At 39.0% G+C, this 22,828-nt stretch overlaps 2 protein-coding genes and 1 long non-coding RNA gene across 3 annotated transcripts; 2 read left to right on the forward strand and 1 right to left on the reverse strand.

Annotated features, from left to right (window-relative positions):
- The first annotated feature begins 4,116 nt into the window (after positions 1-4,116).
- Positions 4,117-7,535, forward strand: LOC6582988 (protein commissureless 2). Its single transcript, XM_032731379.2, has 2 exons — positions 4,117-4,836; positions 6,631-7,535. The coding sequence occupies exons 1-2, from the start codon at positions 4,377-4,379 to the stop codon at positions 7,170-7,172; spliced, it is 1,002 nt and encodes a 333-aa protein (XP_032587270.1). The 5' UTR covers positions 4,117-4,376; the 3' UTR covers positions 7,173-7,535.
- An 11,858-nt stretch (positions 7,536-19,393) lies between these two features.
- LOC122757564 lies at positions 19,394-20,818 on the reverse strand. The gene is made up of 2 exons (XR_006357640.1): positions 20,677-20,818; positions 19,394-20,616 (listed from the first exon to the last, which is right to left on the reverse strand). It is a non-coding gene; the product is annotated as an uncharacterized LOC122757564 (long non-coding RNA).
- A 1-nt stretch (position 20,819) lies between these two features.
- On the forward strand, positions 20,820-22,736 carry LOC6582989 (glycoprotein-N-acetylgalactosamine 3-beta-galactosyltransferase 1). Its single transcript, XM_032731611.2, has 6 exons — positions 20,820-20,961; positions 21,143-21,312; positions 21,424-21,975; positions 22,028-22,124; positions 22,188-22,484; positions 22,551-22,736. Exons 1-6 carry the CDS (start codon positions 20,959-20,961, stop codon positions 22,695-22,697), a joined length of 1,266 nt encoding a protein of 421 aa, XP_032587502.1. The 5' UTR covers positions 20,820-20,958; the 3' UTR covers positions 22,698-22,736.
- Positions 22,737-22,828: the final 92 nt, after the last annotated feature.

Below are 22,828 nucleotides of genomic sequence, written 5' to 3' on the forward strand. Positions count from 1 at the left end.
GAGGAACCTCTGAAGCGATAAACCAACAAAATCGTAGAGAACTATGACTGAGACAGACCAGAACGACGACAGAGAAGGCGAAGACTACAATAAAATTGAAATAACATCATAAGTACTACAATATATACAGATATAGATACACATATATTTACGTATGGGCATGGGCCCTAGGTTCGGGGCACGGGAGAACTGGCCAAGCGCAACGAACCTAAAGCTAACGCGCCCCAAGATTATCTGAGACAGGCAAAACCATAAACAAATAAGGAAAAAAAACATTCAATCCGAACGTCAACATACTTGGTAGGTGTACTACATATGTGTGTGTGTGTGTGTGTGTATTTGTGTGTGTTTGTATGTGACATTACAGCTGCGGTTCATTGACATTGAATGGGTTGAGAGCCGGGACTGACGTTGGGTCTCGGTCGGTTCAGGGGGAAGTTTTCGTTTAGAACTCCAGTTGGAGCCTTGTTTTGTTTTGTGCAACTGCGTTTTTAATTGTGCATGCAATGAAAGCGGCACTCAAACTGCACTTGTTAGATAGCCGAGACAGAGGAGACACACACTGGGAATTATCATGAAGAAACATAATAAGGACGACAACGACGACAACGACTAGGACTGGGACTAGGACTATGGACTAGGCTATTTTGTATAGCCTCGAGTGTTGCATGCTCACGCGTAATTTCTACGAATTCAGAGAGCATTGCACAAAAGGCAAAAGACAATGCAAAGGCATGCCGCATGCCTCATGCCGCATGCCGCATACCTCATGCGGCAACGGGGGCTTGAGGCATGGTCCTACGCGGAACCTTGAGGGTTGCATGACCTATATCACAGATTAGAGACAAGGCACAACGCTTCCCAGTGCCAGCAGCACCGAGACGTCGAAGACGATGACGACAACTTTCCCAGGGCATCTCACGGCACGTCTCGGTCCATATGACAAATGTTTCACATCACTGCGCTCCGACTGCAGCGCAATTACCTGCCTATGCAATTGTTGTTGTTGCTGCTGCTGCTGCTGTTGTTGTTGTTATTATTATTGTTATTCCTCATATATCCCTCCCGGCGTCACAGCTCAGTTGGTCGTCCGCTGCTGCTGCGCCTTGCTGAGCTTCAAAAACAGAAAAATGCTCTACTCAGATCTCTGCTGCGTCGACTCGAACAAGTGCTTCCAGTTGCCACGGCCTGGCAGGACGTCGTTAGGGTAATCGTCCGCTCTGACTTTATGGCGCACAGCTCGCCACAGGAGTTAAAGCAATGCTAGATCTATATAGTTCTTCTCAGGTCAAAATTGATTATTTAGGGCTGCAGCTGATCACTCAATTAGAGTGTGAGAAATGCATTTGCTGGCATGTAATTATGCGGAAATCGAGCACAGATTTCGACATGTGCGAAAATAAGTCAACGCTCCAAATCACAGACAGGAAATGCCTATAAGAACATCAGGAAGCAGCCGTCATAGAATAATTTCAAATGTTAAGTGCCAAGAAATTCACATGGGTTCGTAAGTGGAAAAAGCTGTGCAGCTGTGACAAGGCAAAGGGCGTGCGAAGGGCGTGAATAGGTTAGCGAGAGACATAGAGAAATATAATAGAAAATTTAAAGAAAAAATTCTCTAAGCAATCTAAGCATATGATTCTCATTCTGTATATCTCAGATTGAAACGTAGACTCTCTGACAATATCAAAGAAATTTCTTCTAGTCCATTTGATTAATGTTAATCGTATAATTACAGCTGCATTCCTCTGCTTATTAAAAACGAAGCTTCTTATGGCCGGGGCTACCTTTAATTTCTGTAGGGAATCACACTTTTAAGGTCATTCAATACAGCTAGAAGCGCAACAGGCAGGGCTTGGGAATGAGATACGTTGTTCAAGATCAAATTTAAGCCGATTTATGAATGTCAGCAGCGTTTGACAAGACTGCAGCCAATAGCTGAGTGACCCAATACAAACGAATTGAAATAGACAGAAGAATGAAATAAATATCTGAAAAATTAATAAACTATGTTAAATTTGTTGGTCCGGTTGGTGCATTATGCAAAGCAGCGCATCGGCTTTGAATCGGACTTGGACTTGGACCCCATAGTCAGTGAAAAATTAAGCGGCTTTATCAGTGCCATCACCCGCATGCACCCAGTCTCCGTCCACGTCTCCGTCTGACCGTGGACTCATTAATTTTTGTGGGGCTCAGCACAGTAGTCGGCATTGAATACAAAGCCAGAATGCAGAATGCCTAAACGGCTCATTAGGGTCTTAAATTAAAGCCAGTTGGGCCATGCCAACACAACTCGGTCAACTGGGCCCCCAAGGGTCAAGCGAGAAGCCAAAAGAAAGCGGCAGAAGACACCGCAACAAAGACACGTCTTGCCACCAGCTACTGGACTCTACAGCTGTGGGGCTTTATGGCTGACACGATGGGGTAAGCGGGCTTAGCTCACCTAATTAGTTGCCCATTGTCTTACCGTGTGACAGTTGGGCAAAAAATAAGTAAAGAAAAAAAGAATTACTGCAATAGGTTTAGGGACAGACAAGAGGGCGAGTACCTGGCCAAAGTCTGAGCCCATATGGTTGCCCGCAAGAACCGCAAGTTTCAGCATTAAATGAGCTGAAAAGCAGGAGGAAAGAAAAAACGTCATCAATTGTGACAGAAGATGCTACCCAACAAGATTTGCTAATCTGACCCTCGTAATAGAGAATCGTCTGGGTCTGGAGGGGCGGAAGGGCCGCATCATCATCAACATCTTCGTTTGTTGTGCTGATTCATTTCGTTGGCCGTAAAGATTAGCTGATCATGATAAGACTGTTCTTTTGTGCACTCGATGAGCTCATCATTATCATCATTATCAGCAGCAGCCGCAGCAAGCAACCCTTTATAAATTGCAATGGAATTTATCATAGAAGAGCCTCGTTGAAAAGCAATTCCGCTGCACGGCAAACTGATCTTATCCGGCTCTGTTGTGAGTGCATGTGTTTTCCTATCGAGGCGACGTCTTCATGAAAAATGGCAACAGATAGTCAGCTAATAGCCAATGATGATCAGTGTTGATTTATGTACATATTTAATATAAATTAACAGATGTATGAAAATGTTACAAATCGTTTTACTTAGCAGATAGTCGAAGTGCATATTACACGTTAGCGTCGTCAGTTACAACTGTCTGACATTATCTTGTCCCCTTTTTTCGGCCTATAATTACACATCCATCAATTCCGAATCCAAACTGAGCATCTTCTGTATACCAATGGCTGTGCCTCTTACCTGACAGCAGCCTAACAAAACTTGATCTTCCACCAGGTGAATGCATAAAGAATCGACTGTTGCTTAGGCTTGTGCGCCCACAAATTGCTCTCCTCCGTCGAGTCCCGAAATAAGATATCTGCACGTAGCTGTAATTTAAAACCCCACCAAAAAAAGAACGAAAAAATTAAAAAGAAGCAACAGCAACAGCAACAAAACGAGAAATGGTCTCAGGCCCCGACATAAATACACACACACACACACATACATAAACACACGCGTGTGTTATCCTACGGCAATAATTTCTTTTCTCAGCCAACAATACAAATGGAGAGATATGTCATTTGCCAGGCAAAACGAAATCGAAGAACACAGCCCAACTGAACTGAACTCAAATAAAGATCGATGCTCCATAACAGTACGACTGGGACTAGACCTGGAACTGCGACGGCGACTGCGACGGCGACTGCGACTGCGACTGCGACTGCAGCTGGAACTGAGCAGGCAACATGTGCGCCGCTTTGTAACGCCAATTATGGGCCCATAATTCGAAGGCATTGTCTGGGCTACAAAAGACGAACTGAGCGAGCATTACACGAGGAAGAAGAAGCTGAAGAATAAGAAGTATATTTCCCAAACACACACACACACACACACTCAGGCACACAGCCAGCGATGCGTAGCGAAGCGGCAAATGAGCAAGATATGTTTGCTGAGCGCATTGAGCACATTTGAGCGCATCTTTTGCCAGGTAGCTGGCAACTCTCGTGCTCTCACGCTCTCCCGCTCTCCCTCTCTCTCGCTCTTGAGTGAAGTTTAACGGAGCGCGCTTGACGATCGAGCCGAGGTGCTGTCGGCTGCTCTACGTGCTGAGCGCTAATCAGTTTGTTTGCAGACGTAGCCACCGCCGGACGTGTGTGCAGCGCTGAGAGAGCTGAAACGAAACGAAAACCAACAAAAAAAAAAAGAAAGAAATATAAAACGAAGCCAAGTTATAAATACAGATAGAGATACCGATACGCATTCAGTGAAAGTGTGCCGCAGAGAAAGATACGCTCGTAATTACGGAACGTGATCTGTGAGCATTTAAAGATAGAACTAGCACAAAAGGCGACTTAAATATAAAGGTTACAATGGAGGGCCTGCCACGCGCATTAAACTACGAACTGTCGCACGATCTGCATTTCGATCATTTCGGCGGCGCCGCACAGCATATATTGGAGAACGGCAGGAACGCGGCAGCGGACGCCGAGGCATCGACGCCCACGATCAGCACCCTGGATGCGCTGGCCAATAGCGATTTTCTGCAAAAGATCGGAGCCACCATCTTCAACTCGATACAGTTGAAACATCACAAACTGAACGAAGCCACTCTCCAGAATTCCAGTGAAGTGAGCATGGACTTCGACTTCGCGGCCAATCATGTGGTGTTGGACAGCAGCAGCGTGGATCAGCTGCAGCAGCAGCTCGAGTACGACAAGTTCATGAACGAGGTGTGGATCGGCATTGTGTTCACGCTAATCTTGATCTCGATGGTCTTCTGCATCTGCTCCTGCTTCCTCTACCATCAGTTTCGCACCTGGAAGCGCAATTGTAAGTATGCCCACGACGACAACAAAGAGCAAACAACAAGTAAGAAAGCTATAGTCGAGACTGCTCGACTACGAGATCCCCTGAACCCTTGGAGCAATAGATATTTCAATACTTTTTCGCGACTTTCAGCTTACACAAGAAACACGCACACACACACACACACACACGCACGTACGCACACACAGGTATACATACACACACACGCATACAGACACACATACTCACACACACGCATACAGACACAAACGCATACACACACACACATACACATACAAGCAACCACGCATAAACACGCATGGGCTGCAGTGTGCGCTTACTATGAGAACTTAATTGTTTAATAACTTTTTTTATGGACGTACGATCTTCATGAAACTTTTAGATTATGATTATAACATGAATATGCATGTAATTTTCAAAGCACAAGTCTCTAGTATTTGAAATACGCTTTTTACAAAAGTGAGGGTGAGGGGGTGAATTTAGAGGTGGGGGGTAAATTTTAACAAAAACCGAAATTGTATAAATTGCATATAAGCATACATTAAAAATTTGGAGACTCTAGCAATAAAGGTGTAGAAGATATAATTTTATAACTGGGTTTCGATAAGGTTTTTTATCGATAAAAAAAGATCGAGATGAGTTATCGATTTTTAATGATAAACTTGATATGCGCGCTGTAATTACGGACATTTTAAAAAAAATTTGAAGTCTCTAGCTCTTATATCTTCTGAAATCGACGCGTTCATACATACGGACAGACGGACAGACGGACAGACAGACGGACAGGGCCAAATCAACTCAGCTCGTCACCCTGATCAAGAATATATATACTTTGTGGGGTCTGCCACGCCTCCTTCTCCCTGTTACATACATTTCAACAAAACCATTATACCCTGATTTCCCATTGAAAATGGGTTCAGGGTATAAAAAGAGTTCCAGTGTAGAGCAATCGCATGTTGATATGACGCTATTTACGATTGGGCCTTATCACCCGTTGACTATTTTAGTTAGTGACGCTCTACCGTCTTTTGCTGGCATTTACGATTAGCACGAAAAGTTACACAGTCTACGTGCCAAAATGTGGAGCAGCTCATGAATGAATCAGAAATGACTTTCAATTACAAAACAGCCATGAATGGAGGCGAGGCTTAAGCGAGTGATTAAGAAATCGTATTTTAATAACTAATAACTGGGTAGACAACGCTGCTAAACAGCTAGCGAGGCCATCAAAGTTGAACTTTGTTGACCTGAAATACCTTTGCTAACTATGTATTATTAGCTCTGGAAAATATCGGTATGCAAATTTCTCAGCTTCAAAAGATTTCGGCACACCTGACCGAGATGTCTACAAGTTTATTCTCGTTCTTATTTACTGCTATTTACTGTGTCGACCTTCAAGAGAATTGGCACAGAATAATTCATTACCTTGCGTTTTTATTTGTTTAGACTCATTTCTTGGTCTTTGATTGTCAAGATTGCTGTGGCAGCAAGAAATGGCACAAAAGCATACGAGGAATACAAAAACAGTTTGAGTTTCAATTCGGAAAAAAATAAACAATAATAAATTCAATTTAAATAAAATGATATAGTTGATACAGGAAGAAATAAACAAACATAAATACCACAAATTAGATTAGATTAATAGTTGACTCGGAATACAATAGTTTTATAAGAAATACAGTTGGTTGATATCTGATATGCAATTGGGTCGATTGGCTCAAACACAAACTGTAAATTAAATCAGTTAATTAATCAGCAACTCTCTCTCTCTGTCTCTTTCGCTCACTCTCTGTTTAGATCACAACAATGCCAACAGCTCATCGCAGTGCACAATTATTGATATTGAGGCGCTAAAATTGCAGCCCGATTCGGAGGATCCAGTGCCGGAGTATACCCTGGTCTCTGGCTTGCCCAGCTATGAGGCCGCCTTGGAGCTGCTGCAGAAAACACCTCAGTCGTCGTGTTTGATTGTCTATCCAAGTGTGTTTAATGTATTCAATAAGCATGAAAGAGCCAGCACAGCAGCAGCCGACGTTGAGGCTGCCACAACAGCAACAACAACAACAACAACAACGGCGGCAGCAACAACAATATCGCGACCACAGACATTGCCATTGTGTGAGGCAACAACGCCGCTGCTGCCAGCAACAGCAACGACAACAACAACAACAGCTGCAGCAACAACACCAACAACAGCAACAACGACACCCACATGCGAAAGCATTAAGCCAAGTTTTGTGCCTAGTTACGCGGAGGTATTTGGCTTTAGGACCATCGACGAAAAAAAGAAATCGAAATCGAAAGACGACTCTACGAAAAGCCTGGGCGACAAATGCTAAACGAAATTGCCCTCAATGGGATGTCGAACGCCGAGCCGATCTAGCCAGATCAGCTAGATCCGATCTCAGCGATACCAACCAAAATCTGCTCTGTGATAATTGTTGCTGTTGTCCGCGATATTTATTCGTTTTATTTTTAAATATTAAACGTACTTAGATTCAACCTAAGCGCTGTGATTGTAAACAACTCGCAAGAAATGATATACTATATATGTATGTACTTATCATAATCTATATAATACTACTACGTCGATGTGCTCGACGAAGATCTGTTCACTTTGTATATGCTTTATTGTTATTAGTTTATAAGTAGACAACGATGTGACGTAAAATAAATTATAACAAAATACTAGACAACATTAATCTGATCTTAAATCTCTTTATTTCTTATTTCAATTGATGCTAATAGCTAGGAGCATATTTTTGGTTTCATTTTTTAGCAACCATCTGATGCATATTTGGAAATGAAAGCAAATTCAGTTTCTTTACTTTAAGTAAATACAAATTTATATAAATCCATTACATACTGAGGGTAGCGAATTGATTTTCAACTGGGAAATTATTTATTTATTTATTTTTTTTTTGCTGATTGTTTACAAAATTAGTATAACAGGCAATAGTTTGACATGGAACACATTGATTTGCTTACTAATTTACTTACTAATTTCATAGGAATTTCAGCAATGATATAATAATATATTGATATAATAATATATATATTGAATGTTTAGCCGTTTGAGGATATCCAAGAATCAATGCAGTCCTTACGTTTTCAGAATAATAATTCGAAATGAACAATGTCTTTAGCATATGGTGGAAATGCTCCTTGAGTTTTCTAAACAACCCTTGCAACATGTGTCCGACTTTAAATTTGATTGAATACCATATTTGGCTGCCGTTGATTATAATATCAGTAGATCCTAAAAAAAAGTCTGCAGTGACAGTTATTATTAGGCTGAATTACTTCAAACCTAGCCTCCCATAAACCATAATTCTAACAATGTCCTTTTATGGAACTTCCTTGGTATCTTCTAGTGAATTACTCATAAGACCTGAGTCTATTCTGTCCAGTTTACTATTTCGTCAACTATCGGCAAATGTCAAAGCACGCTGATAGCTTTGCATACGCATTTATTATTGCGCTCTCAGTCAGTATGGAGGTAAACGTGATTCTGCGACACTGCAGCTGAGTTGATTGGCACGAACAGCAGCAGCAGGAGCAGCAGCAGGAGCAGCAGCAGCAACGTCAGCAGGAGGCGTCTCAATTGAAACGCATTCAGAGTCTTTATCAGTGGCATTGCATTCCGTCAAGGGCTTTCCCGAGCAATTCTTCGCTGAGCTTTATGAAGACAGTCAGATGCCAGACTGGATTGAGCCAGTTACCATCTAAACGTCAGACAAACAGACGAATGGAGACAATTTGACTTTGACATTGAGCAAAGGACGTGCCAAGTGATAAGCTGCAATGGAGCAGGGAACTAAATTTCAAATAAACTCTTGTCTAAGTTGTATATTATGCGACTGCTGGCAGTGCTGCACTTGTTGCAGTCATTTGTATTGATAAGCTAGCCAGGGCCAGAGTCAGTCCGGCTGAGCTATGCAAATGCGTTTACTTGTGCTCGGTTGAACCCGGCGTGGACATAAATAATGATGTTCAAATGATTTTTTGAAACAGCAAATATGTATACAACGAATCGCCCAACAAATTGCAGTCACAGGGCACGAAACGTGCGGCAACGTGAAACACAGTGTAAATAGATCGTTTTAATTTATTGTTTTCAAGTGGTTCGCGCTTCAGCATACGAGCGACATAAAGTTTGAGTTGCAAACCGGTTTGCTATCAACTGACAGGCCTTTCGTTTTGTTGTTTTGTTGCTGTGCTCACAGATTGTAAATGAAATCTTTAAATATCGCCGTTTATTTGTAATTTAAATAAAATCTAATGAACAGAGCATCTTTATCAAATTGCCGAGATAGCACATAGCATCAAAGGCAGGCCGAGTTCTAGGCACTCATGAAATAAAATGTGGAGACTAGGTTGGAAACTAGTTAACTGATGGATTAAAATTTGTTTTGGCAAATAGAATATTTTCCAATATATGTCTACCCATATAGTATATAATATCTACTCTAAACTATTTTAAATTGAAAAAACTAAAATAAAACTAGACTTGTTCCTTTTAATGGAGTGACAAGCGACAGCCGCCAAGCGTCTGGCTCTCAAAGGTTTCGAGATCTCCATATTCAAATATACGTGTAGACAGACAGTTTGACAACTGGCCAGTCCAGATCAGCTAGGCTATGGCTGATATTAAATAAGGCTTTTCCTTATAATATCTGACTGCCTATTGAATATACATTAAGAATGACATTAATTCCTCAGCTGCAATGCATATCATAGTATGTGGATATCGCAAAATTCTCACGTGAGCATTAGTAAACAAAATACGTGCGATTGCAGTTTTGAATTATCTATTTGTTTTTACTCTCTAACCAGAAGCAATATCCACGCTTACCCTTGCAATCCGTATGCCAATTATTATTTGTTTGCTGCTATCAAAATCCGCGCCAATGCTGTGGTAGGGGTGGGGCAGGGATTGGCAGACAGGCGTGTCAGGTAGGTCAGGTGAGAGCGTAGGTAAATAAAATTCCATAACTATAGAGTGGTTGGTAAAAATTATTCATTTTATAACTTAACATTCATCATATTGCCCGACGCGGCTGAAACAAGTGCAGCAGCAGCCGTTGCTCTCCCAGCAGAAGGGCGGAAGAGTGGGAGGGGGGAACCACTTGATATGCATGTGCGAAAAGGTGCCAACAGCGATTTGCATACTGCCGCTGTGAGTAGTGCGACGGTCGTGCAAATAATATATTTTAATTGTAATTACGATTTATGACAGCAGTAAGTTTATTTGACACTTTATGATATTTTCTATGCATTCTAAGTGGCCCCCTGGGTTGGTCAATACCACGAACAAATGACTCATCCACGATGTGAGTTAAGCTTTCTGTTTTTCTCTTTCCATGAAATATTTTTAAGAATATTAATTTGAGAAGAAACGAAGCTCCAGTCGTGAGATCCTACTAAGCCCGACTGATTAGGATTTATGAATATTATTCAAAGTTTTTATCTGACAAAAAATAATACAACACTAAATTAAATCATTTAAAATTTAAATAAATAAACATATATAAACTCTCTTTATGTAGTCTGCTTGTTGCATACACTGAACAAGACTATGACGCCCTGATTTCCCATTTTCAACGAGTGCAGGGTATAAATAGTCTCTGTTCTTTAAAATGAAACAAAGAGCACTTGTCAAAGTTTGTAGACTTGCCGCAATGTGTGCAAATCATTTCATTACCCGACATCGCAAAAGCAAACAACGCAAAATATTCCAAATATGTTGCGCATGCGCGTGCCTATCGGAGCGTGCTCAGACTAAGTTCCCCATCCTACCTCCATACATAATTAACCGCCGCACGTAGGCTCAATGTGCCTATCAGAGAAGCATGATGTTTCCCGTTCTCTGCCCAGCATACATATCAACATACAAAAACATTCTCTCTTAATTATTATGATAATCGTTGTGGACTGGAATATGCTCCCACTTTAGCTCTCAAAGTACGCCGTTGAGTGCTTAGACTTTGGCAGCTGAGATATTACTACATAGAATATTCTAGCAGTAGAACTATCGAGTCTCCAGAGCTCGTAGAGCATCAGTGAATATCCCTTATTCGAATACCCTAACTTTGCAAACATCTGATTTGCTACCAGCCGTAACTCAACTGTTTCTAACTTCCCAGTCTAATGGTTAATTGCTTACAAAACGAGCAAATATTTGAAGTGCGTACTTGAAATTGTTGCTAATGAGTTTTTGTTTATGCAAACTAATTGATCCGCTAATGGCTGGCAGCGTAATAGTTTATATAAAACAAAGTCTGGTACTGCGACATTAACACCTGAGTCACGCCTCGCGGCTGGGCAGTTTGATATCAGTTGGTATCATAATGTCATCTTAAGAGCTTCTCATTTGCATGGGCTATGGCACACCTTGAAGTTTATTGCAAATGTAACAAAACATATGTTCGATCGGGCCGAATATCAAAATATTATACAACATAAACAACATAATTAGCTTACGCTTCAAATAAAATATCTGAATGCGTATCAGAAAATGCAGATGCATGTGGAAGAGACTGCAGAGGCTGCATATGATGAAGATGATGGGCTAGAGATAGAAAGCGCAACCAAAGGGCAAACTATTTATTAAAAAACCATCCACGAGATGCAGATGGGGAGAAAGTTGCCCTGTGGAGTCTGTCGGATGGCCAGACAATCGGCCAGCCTAATGAAACGAACAATTTATTAATAAAATGCACATTAGCCCACGGTTTAGGCCAAACTAAAAGTTGGCCTAAGCCGCACAACGGCAGCGGAATTTAGTTGAATGAATTTTCAATTAAGCGCCAAATTCGTTGAGGGAATTGCTGCAGACGCCCCGCCGCCGATGTTCGATGTTTGAAAGTGAAAACCGGTCGAGCAACGAATCCGAAACCAAATCCGACGACGTCATACGCAATATTTGACCCACTTTTTAGTAGTTGGCGCAAAAATACACTAAAAACAACAACAAATTCGCAAGCCAGTTTTTGTCAAATAATTTACAGAAAAAAACAAATAAATATATATATTTATATAAATTATTGGGTCAATAAATATGAGAATAAATGCAGCTGCAAATATTTAAAAAATATTTATATATATTTAAAAAAATTAAAGTTAAAACAAATAAACATGTACACATATAAAAGTTACGTAAAAAATTACATTAATATTATTTTTAGCCAAGGCCCAAGCCTGCATGCAATAAACTGTAATAATTGAAATAATTAAACTGAAATATATATATATTTATATAAAATATAAAAATATATAAATTATTGGGTCAGTAAATATGAGAATAAACGCAAATATTGAAAAAAAAAAAAAAAAACGGTTACATATTCTTTAAAAAAATGTAAGTAAAGTAAATATATATATAAAATATATATATATGTATATGTATATATAAAAGTTACGTAAACAATTACATAAATTATATTATATTATTTGTATTAAATGCAATAATTATGCAATGCAATTAAACTGAATATTTAAAGCCAATTGAGTTGTATTGAAGCCAAAATAATAAATATTTATAGCATACGGGATTATCGTATATTCTAAATCTTTTCCTGAATCAAGGCATATCAAATATTTAAGCATCCCGGAAGAGCTTCATACTCGAAATTTACACATTTTATTTGCCTGCGAAATCTCTTTAAACAATTTTATTTGCATGCGCATTAAGCGTCACAGTGCCTGCAAAATGCTTACGTCTCGTGTCGCCTTTTGTTTTTATTATTTTTTTTTTTTTGTTTGACTCTCATTTATCTCTTTTCTCTCGACTTGAGAAATCAATTTCTGTCCCTCTCATATCGCATTTCTATAAATTATTCGCCTCAAAAATGAATGAAGTGTTTTGGCTAAAAACAAAAGTGGCTAAATAAACATTAACAAAATGCGCAAGCGCTATCTAGATTTTGCCTCTTGATTTGTTTACATTTGTAATATGCCAAGGCGAATGCGACGCCCGAATAAATATTTGATTGAATATTTATTTTATTAAAAGCCAAATAGACAGTTTTTCTTCACATTTTGTACTAGAACGAATCATTTTAATGGAAATCAAGCTAAAAGCCACTAATGCATATTTATTCGAATTAAATACAAAGTTATTTAATATAAAATCAAGCCAAAAGAGTATCATAAAACTAAATACAATTTAGTATAAATTAACATTATAATTAGTATAAGATATAGGTTTCAGTAACTAGTATTCAAGATATGCATGTGCATATATATCTATTCTATATAGCTTATGCAGTTGACAGGCTGTTCCAAGTTGCAAGTCCGCACGCTCGCTCGAAAAATGCAAATTTTCGTCTCGGATTGGGTCAAGTTTGACCTGTAAATAAACGCTGAAAATATGAACTTTATGGTAAATAAGTTAAAATATATATATATATAAATAAATATTTATATGTAAATGTTTATATATAAATGCTAGTTAGGCATTTTTGAAGCTGTTTTGTTTTAGTCAACAAATCAAATTAGATGCAGCCGGCAGCTAAATAAAAGTTCTGAGAAACGAGCAAACAAATAAAAATGCAAATAAAAGTTAGATGAGAGTCAAAGTTATGGGCATGCAGCAAGATACCAGAACTAAACGTGAACCCAACTCGTAAAAAATTCTACTACTATAGAGCTCTAGTAAGAGATGGTGAAGGAGAGGGAGAGGGAGAGGGAGATGGAGAGGATTTAACGGCGTTGCTAACTGCTAACTGCTGCTATCTGGGCGCTAGCATCAGAGCACATCAAAGCGCAGCATTCGGATAAGGAGGGGCAAAAGGGTTCGTTTCAGATACAGCAGCCGCAGATACAGATACATTTACAGATACAAATGTAGACATGCACACAGATGCAGTCACATACATATGTATAAACTAGGTTGCTTGCAGGTTTGTTTTGCTGATAAGCTTCGCGTTGCAAGATTAACGTGTTGCGCACTCTCTCTCTCTCTCTCTCTTCCTCATATCTGTACCTCTCTCTCTATTTTCCACTCTCCCTCTCTCTCTCTTTCTCTGTCTCCATCTCTTTTGCTGAGTTTTAATTTTATGGCCCAGAGATTTTATTTTGTAACTTAATGTTTGTTTAGCTTGGCTCGAATTGGATTGGCTCGAATTGAATTGGATGGAGCAGCAGGTTGTTGTTGTTGTTGTTGTTGCTTTTGTAGCCAGATTTCAAGAGAATTACTCAAGAGTCAAGAGTAGCTGGAAACTGAGCAGGGATTTGCGTTTTTATGGTCCCTTTCCAGCAAGTCTTAAATCGTGGCTGTTTATCGTGCCTAAGTTGTCTGTTTATTGTCACAATATTGAACTAAACTAATATGAGCTGACTATAATATGATGCCGGTTAGAGTGGAGGGATTATCCAATGCTTATAAGATAGACATTAAGAAAGCTGGGAATATTTTGATAATGCAGTAATGTATATGCAGACTTTTTCTCTACAATATTCTAGAACAGTTCATGCTGACCTTGTTGATCAACTCATGTTTGTTTACAGAGATCCAAGGCTGAATGTCTGTAACGGCATCTCGGCTTTGTTTACATATCAAGCAACCTTGACTTCGGCTAAATTTTCATAAAAAAAAACAGCGAGCAGATATCGTATATAGCAATTTATAAATATAATAATTTAAAGATGCCAAAATTGTGCAGCATATTTTTAGGAGTAGATACTGAGAGCAATTTATATGCATAACAAAAATGATATTTATGTAAATGATACTTGTTTATTTCTTTGAAAATAATGCTTTAACAACTGGCCCCAAGTCACCCAAATGTTGTGTATAAGCTTGAACAGCTTTATTTGTAAAGATGCTCAACCCTTTTAAGTCTCATTCAGTGTTTAGTCAAACTCAATTAGAGAGAATCAAAAACATTTAATTGCCCGGCAAATCGGATTATCAGCTAATAGTGAGTAAATCTTTTGATTTCCTTTCGCACTTGAAACAAAGCCGAATATTTGCCAATTAAAAGCAATTAAGGAAATAAATTTACTTTAATATTACCGAAAATGTGAGGAACTATTATTATTATTAGCAGTTATTAGAGGCCATCATTAAAAGACGCTCACTTGACAAAGTTCAATGTTCTCGAGAAGCAACACAATTGCCTTAACGCAAATACTCTAGAATTAAGAAAAGAGCTCAGCCATAAAGAATAGCTCGTTTGCCATTCACAGTTGCGGGCTTCCGTAAGAATCTACGAGGCAGCTGCACGCAACACCGAGCACATTGCCCAACCCAAATAACTTGGCTAAGAGAGCAGCGATATTTGGGAACTCAACTCGAAATGGAAGTTCTGTATCTGTGTGTCTCAAATTTGTGTGTAAAGTCTAATTAATTTCTTATCGCACCTGAAGCTACTGTGCTACCTTCTGATGGGAGAGCTAATGGTATTGAGTGCGCCAAAAGTGACTCAATCAATGAGCTAAGTATCCTTTGCCTGTTGACCTATAAATAGTGAAGGAAACTACGTCTAAGGCTGTGTGTGTGTGTGTGTGTGTGGGGCCAGCTATGTGAGCTACTCGTGTGTCAGGCCCTACACCTGAGCAGCTGCCTGTTACCGAGCTGTTGGATCTGGAACTGAAGCCCTTGTGTGCAGCTCAAGAATGTGACAGACAATTGGACAGAGCTGCATCAGATGCTCGTCTATGCATATAAATACTAAAGAACCAATGTCGACTGCTTTCTCAAGATCAAGAACTGGACGTCGGGTGTAGCATTCCATAACTTTATTTAAGTTGTGGCACTCATAAATTGCCGACTCACTCTTTGTCATTATTTTTATCGCTTGCATATTGTTATGACATTCAAAACATTCGTTTAACTTCTTTATGTGTTGCAGCTCTTCTGTTTTCCTCTCTCTCTCTCTCTCTTTCTCTTATTCAGCTTCTCATCGTTTCACTCTTGTTCGCCTCCCGCATGGCTTGCATCTGACTTTTCATTGATAAAGTTATCAGCCGCTGGCTATGGGTTTACGGTTCCGTTCCGTTCAGTTTCATTCTCTTTGCATTTGTGTTTTCCTCTTTTGCTTGCTTTGCCGCTTTGTGGTCGGGCTCACACAGCGTTTCCTTTATCAACTGAGCCACGGCAACCAGAAGTATCTTTTGAGAGCAGTTTTTATCTGTATCTGCCTTTTGTCGTCATCGTCGGCCAGCAACAACAACAACACACGAGTCTAGCTGATTGCACTCCGGAGACGTTTTCCTTCATAATTGGTACAAATTTTGTTAGCTCTTTGAAATCGAACCAGAGAAATTTCTCAGGCTCAAGTCAAAGATTGTCAAATCAAATTTTGCCATTTGCATAGTCTACCAAGATGGGTCAACTAATGTAATCGATTTACGACTGCCTACAAATACAAACACACATACATATACGTATATGTATATATGTATGTCTGAACCTGTACTGTGTGAACGGAAAGCTTATATTATTGTTGTGCAATGTTCGTCAATTCTTGAAGTTTTATACACTTCGATATCCTCGTCTGTTTATCGTGAATATATATATTTCTTATAACACAAAGCTACATAAATGCATTTTGAAATATGAAATATAAATATAAAATTAATAAAAGTTAAATTTAAATATAAATATAATTATTAATTATATAAATTATAATTAAAAATTATATTATTAATTATATTAATTGTAATTATGATATACATAATTATATGACTTCAATCAGCAAAAATACATAAAGCTAAATAAATTATAAATTTATAAAAAATTTATTTAAATTATAAATATATTTATTTTAAATTTTTATGTAAACATTTAATTTTTTAGATTTAAATTTAATTTCAATGAATATATTCATATTTCCAAAAACATGTAAAGCTACATAAATGGGCTAAATAAAAATGATAAATTTAATAAAAATTGGATTTAAATATAAATATAAGTTTATATAAATTAACAATAATTTAAGTAATAATAAAAATAAATCTACTAAAATTATGTTAACATTTAGATTTATATATTATTTTAGGTTTATATACATATGTATATAAATACACTTAAAAGAGGATTTATAAATTATTTAAAAATAAAATTTAAATTACTGTGTATATTTATATAATTTAAATTGGCAATAACACGTAACCACTAAATGTTCTTGCAGATACTAAATGTTAAATATTAATTTAATAAAAATTATTTTGATATATAAACATAAATATGAATTAAAATAGAATTGAAATTATTATATATTTATAAAATTTTAATAGGCAAACACGCTAAAGCTCTATCACAGTTTTCAATATGGTATCACAATGTTTTTCAGGCAAATCAAGGTTGAACTGCTTTAAAAATAACTTTATCAATAATATGGCCCGTTCATTAGAACGTGACATCAAAAGACATACATACGACATATATACACACATACAAATGCATTTGGCCATGAAATGCAGTCGATTGCGCTCAACTGCAAGTGCAGCATTCTTATTAGAAGCTCTATAAATGCATAAAATGCATTCAATTTAAATTAAATCTTACATAAATTAAATCATTTACGCTCAGCCATGCAACATATTATAATTATATTCTTATGATATTATAATTTAATCCATGAATTTATTATTTTTCACAGTAAATGGAATTTAATTTTCACCTACTTTTTATACCCTGAACCCATTGAAAATGGGAAATCAGGGTATAATGGTTTTGTGAAAAAGTATGTAACGGGCAGAAGGAGGCGTGGCAGACCCCACAAAGTATATATATTCTTGATCAGCGCGATGAGCTGAGTCGATATAGCCCTGTCCGTCTGTCCGTCCGTCCGTCCGTCCGTCCGTCCGTCCGTCCGTCCGTCCGTCCGTCCGTCCGTCCGTCCGTCCGTCCGTCCGTATGAGTGCGTCGATCTCAGAAGTTATAAGAGCTAGAGAGCTGAAATTTGGCATGCATACTCGTGTGTACCATACGCAGTACGAGTTTGCTTTATTTTTTCGATAAATCATCCGATAACTTTTTTATCGAGAATAATCGAAAAATTGATTTTGTTTTTTTAGCCTAATTTGAACACTTTTAGACCTGGAGTCTTCAAATTTGCGTTGTATATAAAGTTAATGGACACAAAGATTTTGTAATTTACAGATTTTGGATACCACGCCCCCTTCGCCCCCAATTTGTAAAAAACGCATTTCAAGTACTAGAGACTTGTGCTTTAAAATGTACACACATATTCACCATATGAATACGCTCTGAAAGTTTTATTAAGATCCTATGTCTACAAAAGAAATTATTCAACAAATAAATTCTCATAATATTGCCCACACTGCAGCGCAGCCCAAGCGCAGTCGCTGCTTACTGCGCAGTTAGCAGAGCGCAGGCTTATGCGTGCGTGTGAATGCATGTGTATGTATGTGTGCATAAAAGAAGTGCAGAATGATTAGAATATCAGCTTAGAGGGTTCAGGGTATCTCCTAGTCGAGCAGTCTCGACTGGAGCCTTCTTACTTGTTTTTTTTTTTTTTTTTGGACTGACCCAATTAAATACGATTTTAATAAATTCACAAATGAGCTTAACAAATTGCGCATGTTGAGACTAAGCCTCAATATTTGCTGCAATAAATGTCAATAGGAAGGAAAACAACGTATTTAATCAGTTGCAAAGTATTTAAATTGTATGAAATGAATCAATGGCTCGAGATTAAAATACTACGTCACACTTGTCGCTTATCGCTGACATTTTTATTTGATTATTTTCATTTCATAAATATATTTTTTGTTGTCGACGAGAAACTTTGTGTTAAAGGGTCAATTAAGTCTTAGTGCGCTGTCAATGGAAGTTTCGTTTAATTTATGCCGACACACATAATTGGAAATTTATTACAAAGTGATGTCAACACCAACTCGACAATGTAAATGAAAGAGAGAGAGAGAGAGAGAGAGCACGTCAGAGAAAGAGAGAGAGATTAAGGGAATTAGAAATATCGCAGCATTTAAGTCCAATTTAATGGGCCCTGAAATGAGGCAACTTGTCTGTCGCTACGCGGCTTATCGACTTCTAATTAAAACATTTTCATATTTTATGGCCAAAGTTAGTGCTGAGCGCGTTTTTCTAAACTCGGAACCTGTTTCGGCTTCTGCAAAGGTTCTGAAGATCTTTGTGCAAATTTAATTAGCTAGATTTCCATCCGATCCGAGTTGAGCAAATACTTCAAACACCTTCGACAAGTGGGAGCCGGGCGAACCGGTTCTAGTTTGTTTAAATGATGGGAAAACATCTAGCTAGCATCGAGGCGTATAGCACCTCACCTTATCGGCATTATCTACAATTATTTTGACTGTTTGTTTGGCAAATAAATCAACAAACACACACACGCGCACCTGAGTTTATGTGTGCGCATGTTATGTGTGTTTTTTTTTTTTCCTAATATTTTTTTTTTTCACATTTTATTATTATTTTTGTAGTGTGTTTTGTGACTTGTTTACTGCGCACATTTGCGGCTTGAACTTGGCATTGTTTGCACTGGGTCGCCATTCATTCAGAAACGGATCTTCGGATGTTCACTGTGCCGAAACTTGTTGACACGGTTTCCCAATACTAATTGTTTGCATTCGGCTTTACGTGTATTCGATTTTTTCTTATTTTTGTTATCTCTGATGCTTTGCATATGATTTTTTCTCTCTCTCTCTCTTGTTTGCCCTAGAGATCAGCGTTTGCATTAATGCCGCGCACGATTTTGTGGCTTGAATGGAGAGTTTGTTCTTCCGATTTGCCGAATTGAGTTTTATTTTTATAAACTTCAACTAAACTGAAATGTAAACAAATCACCAATATGAACAGCAAACACTGAATATTATTCAATCTAGGCCTTGAACTCGTATCTTACTACAAAAATCTATTGGAAATATGAGTAGTAGGCCTTCAGGTGTTAAACAGCAGAGAATAAAAGTTTTTGCCTCTCTTTATTTCACTTCAGTTAGCAACAGAGAGCTGGCTTGCTGCTTGATTAATATGGGCGTAGCTATGGCTGATAATCAGGTTGAGTTTGGATAACAGCAAGACGATTTTGGCCTGGCTAAGGCTGAATGCGCATTAATCAAAATTGCTTACAAGAAATGCCTTTAACCAATTTTAGCAACAAATATTTGCTCAGCCAAAATTATGTGATATATATGCCAAACGTCTAAATCTCTTTACCCGTGTTCAATAGAACTGTTGGCTTAATAAAGAGACACACAGAAAAACTGTCACAGCTGCCGGCTGCCTGAGAATCTGCCAAAACACTTCCGTGTCTCAGAATGTTTCAATTACGTCTTGGATTTGGGTTTGGGTTCGGGTTTGGTTTACATACACGTTTAGGTTTACTTCCGTGTAACCCACATATCATCTATCAACTATCTACTTAGCCCAACAGTTTCTCACATAATTCATGCCGCATACGGGCTGGCAATCTCGGCCCAAAGGCACACACACACACACAGACACACACAGCAATCGAGAGACGTGTTCATCAATGAGAAGTATGTCTGTCTGTCGGGCCAGGTCTCCGTTTTCCCAAGCCTTTTGTCTCCCATTGGCTGCCTGCGCAAAATTACTTCCGTTTTGTTGCAACTGCAAAGTGTCATTGTTGCAGCATGTGTGGCAGCCTTCGGGCCGGCATTCGCATTGGCATCTCTTGCCAAAAGGGCGAAAGGCAAATTGTATGCAATATTGCGCTTTTTTCTCTGCTCAGGCTGCCGTTTCCTGGGCCTTCACTTTGCTTGCCTTTTGTTTACCATTTTGCGCTGCCAACCTGTTAGCCAACAATGCCAGCTCATCTGGTAATTTGAGCACGTAAACTGAGACATTAATGCAGCATATGAACGAATATCGCTTACTTTACTCCCATTCATGCATCCCTCTTGATATTTCTTCTTTTTTTTTGACAGTTTCATGTGAACAGACTCACATGTTGTTATGTAAGTACATAGATTTTGTTTTTCGTTAGATTGTTATTGCAAAACACCTACGATTCGCACAATAGCTGACGTATGCCATCTCATCTGACAGCTATTTGTATTTTCCTATGAAATATCTACGGATTTATATACACATGTGGCATGCATGCAAATCTCATTTGGATCTCTCAGAATTGACGGATGGCGAAACTGTAGACACATATGGTATAATAAATGCAGATAAGTTGTTGGCTCCAACAGCTTAGATGCTTACATATATTATCCATTAGCCGGATATATCTTAACCCTTTGCAGCTTTCGTGTGCCGTCAACACCTCAGCCAGCTGCGCTGCTCAGCCCATTAGGCACATTACGAATTCAGCATTTGAGATATTCCTTTCAATAGATAGCACTCGCAGCAACAACTTGTGGGCACGCCCCTTTTTCGCCCAGACAACTGCAATTGTCGATACTCGACTTCGAGCTGCAAACGAAGCGTGGCCCGAGTTTTGCATCAGTTTCAAGTCTTGCGGCACGCAAAGGCTCCGACAGCCCGAGACGGCGACCTGCGGCCAGGTGAGTTAATATTTCTAATTGAAAAAGGCAATTTGTATGCGGCGAGCCAATCGCTGAGAGACGGGCGAGAAACTTTGACAGACAAAAGCACTCAATATAATTAAATTGTAGACGGCACAGACCGCAACCCACTGCCAACATCATCATTGTCATCATCATCATCATCATGGCCATCATCATCATCTGCGTAACTGATTTCAGTGTCAGTTTTAAAATGCGTCCGTTCTTTAGCAGACGGCGCTTCTTCCTCAGCGGCAAGAATAAAATTAGCATTTTCAATCCGTGCAGCAGTTGCTCGCAAATATGCTGCTCCCTGCTCTACAAGCTATCCGTTCTCCTGCTGCTCTGCGTGCTGGCGCTGCTGCTGCTGCCAAACAATATTCAGCTCAAGACGGCGGAGCCTCTGCCAGCAGCAGCGCGCATCTTTTGCATCATCTCCACCCAGGACACTCGGCACAATTCCGTGGCCGTGCACGTGAAGCGCAGTTGGGCCAGCCGCTGTGATCAGCACATCTTTGTCAGCAACGATGCCCACGAGGAGCTGGAGCCGGCCATTTTCGCTCCGTTGCATGACAAGTGGCTGAAGATGCGAGCGCACCTGGAGTACGTCTACAAATATCACTTCGATGAGGGCGACTGGTTTCTCTATATCAACGACGATAAGTATGAAATGATTCGGAACTCGAAGTGCTTAGCTAACATTTACCTATGGCAGCTATGTGATTGTGGAGAACCTGCGCTACATGCTGCGCTCCCACAGCCCCGATGAGCTCATCTACTTCGGCTGCAAGCTGCGAAGTGCGAACAATCAGGTAGAGCTGACAGGAGTACGAGTTTAATATATAATAAAAAATGATCTCTATATGCATATCTAGCCCTACATGTATGATCGCTCAGGCATTGTCTTGAGCAGCGCCACCCTCGCTCAGTTCGTACTCCGCGCTTTGCCGAATGAGACGATCTGCAGTTCCGGGAAGCAGGGCGATGCTGCATTTGAGGAGTTCGCTCGATGTCTCGGCAATGTCAATGTGCTGCCCGGCGACAGCCGAGATCATTTGGGCTATCATCGTTTTCTGCCATTTCACATGAAAGATTATTTCATTGGTGCGTTGAATTATTCGCTGCCGCACCACAAATACTTCCTGGATCGATCATATTATGGGCTAAGCAATGTGAGTTTAGTAATCTATAATATTTATTATTCATTTCATTCAATTTTATTTTATTTTTTTTTTCAGTTCAAAGTGCCCATTTCAAAACAATTGATTTGTGCCAAGCTGGAATATATGCCAATCATATACAGTCATTATTATTTAACGTATCAGGTGAAAATATTCGGCACGCCCCAAAGGGCGATAGTAATTGAAAACTCCAATACGAATTAAACAATTTTATTTGATGAATAAATATTAAATTTATTCTTAGATATACGTAAAAAAAAAAAACACAAGTGATTTTACATTTTGATAAAATCTAGACTTTAGGGTCTCTGAGATCATGATGCGGAATACAGACA

This window comes from Drosophila mojavensis, unplaced genomic scaffold (assembly GCF_018153725.1).
Source record: "Drosophila mojavensis isolate 15081-1352.22 unplaced genomic scaffold, ASM1815372v1 contig_74, whole genome shotgun sequence".
Lineage (NCBI taxonomy): Eukaryota > Metazoa > Arthropoda > Insecta > Diptera > Drosophilidae > Drosophila > Drosophila mojavensis.

Bases quoted from the DNA above. Each gene is read 5' to 3' on its own strand.
- LOC6582988 (XM_032731379.2), top strand. From the start codon at position 4,377: ATGGAGGGCCTGCCACGCGCATTAAACTACGAACTGTCGCACGATCTG. The intron at 4,837-6,630 runs GTAAGTATGCCC...CTCTCTGTTTAG, and splicing joins TCGCACCTGGAAGCGCAATT to ATCACAACAATGCCAACAGC.
- LOC6582989 (XM_032731611.2), top strand. The intron at 21,976-22,027 runs GTATGAAATGAT...TACCTATGGCAG, and splicing joins CTCTATATCAACGACGATAA to CTATGTGATTGTGGAGAACC. The intron at 22,125-22,187 runs GTAGAGCTGACA...ATGCATATCTAG, and splicing joins TGCGAAGTGCGAACAATCAG to CCCTACATGTATGATCGCTC.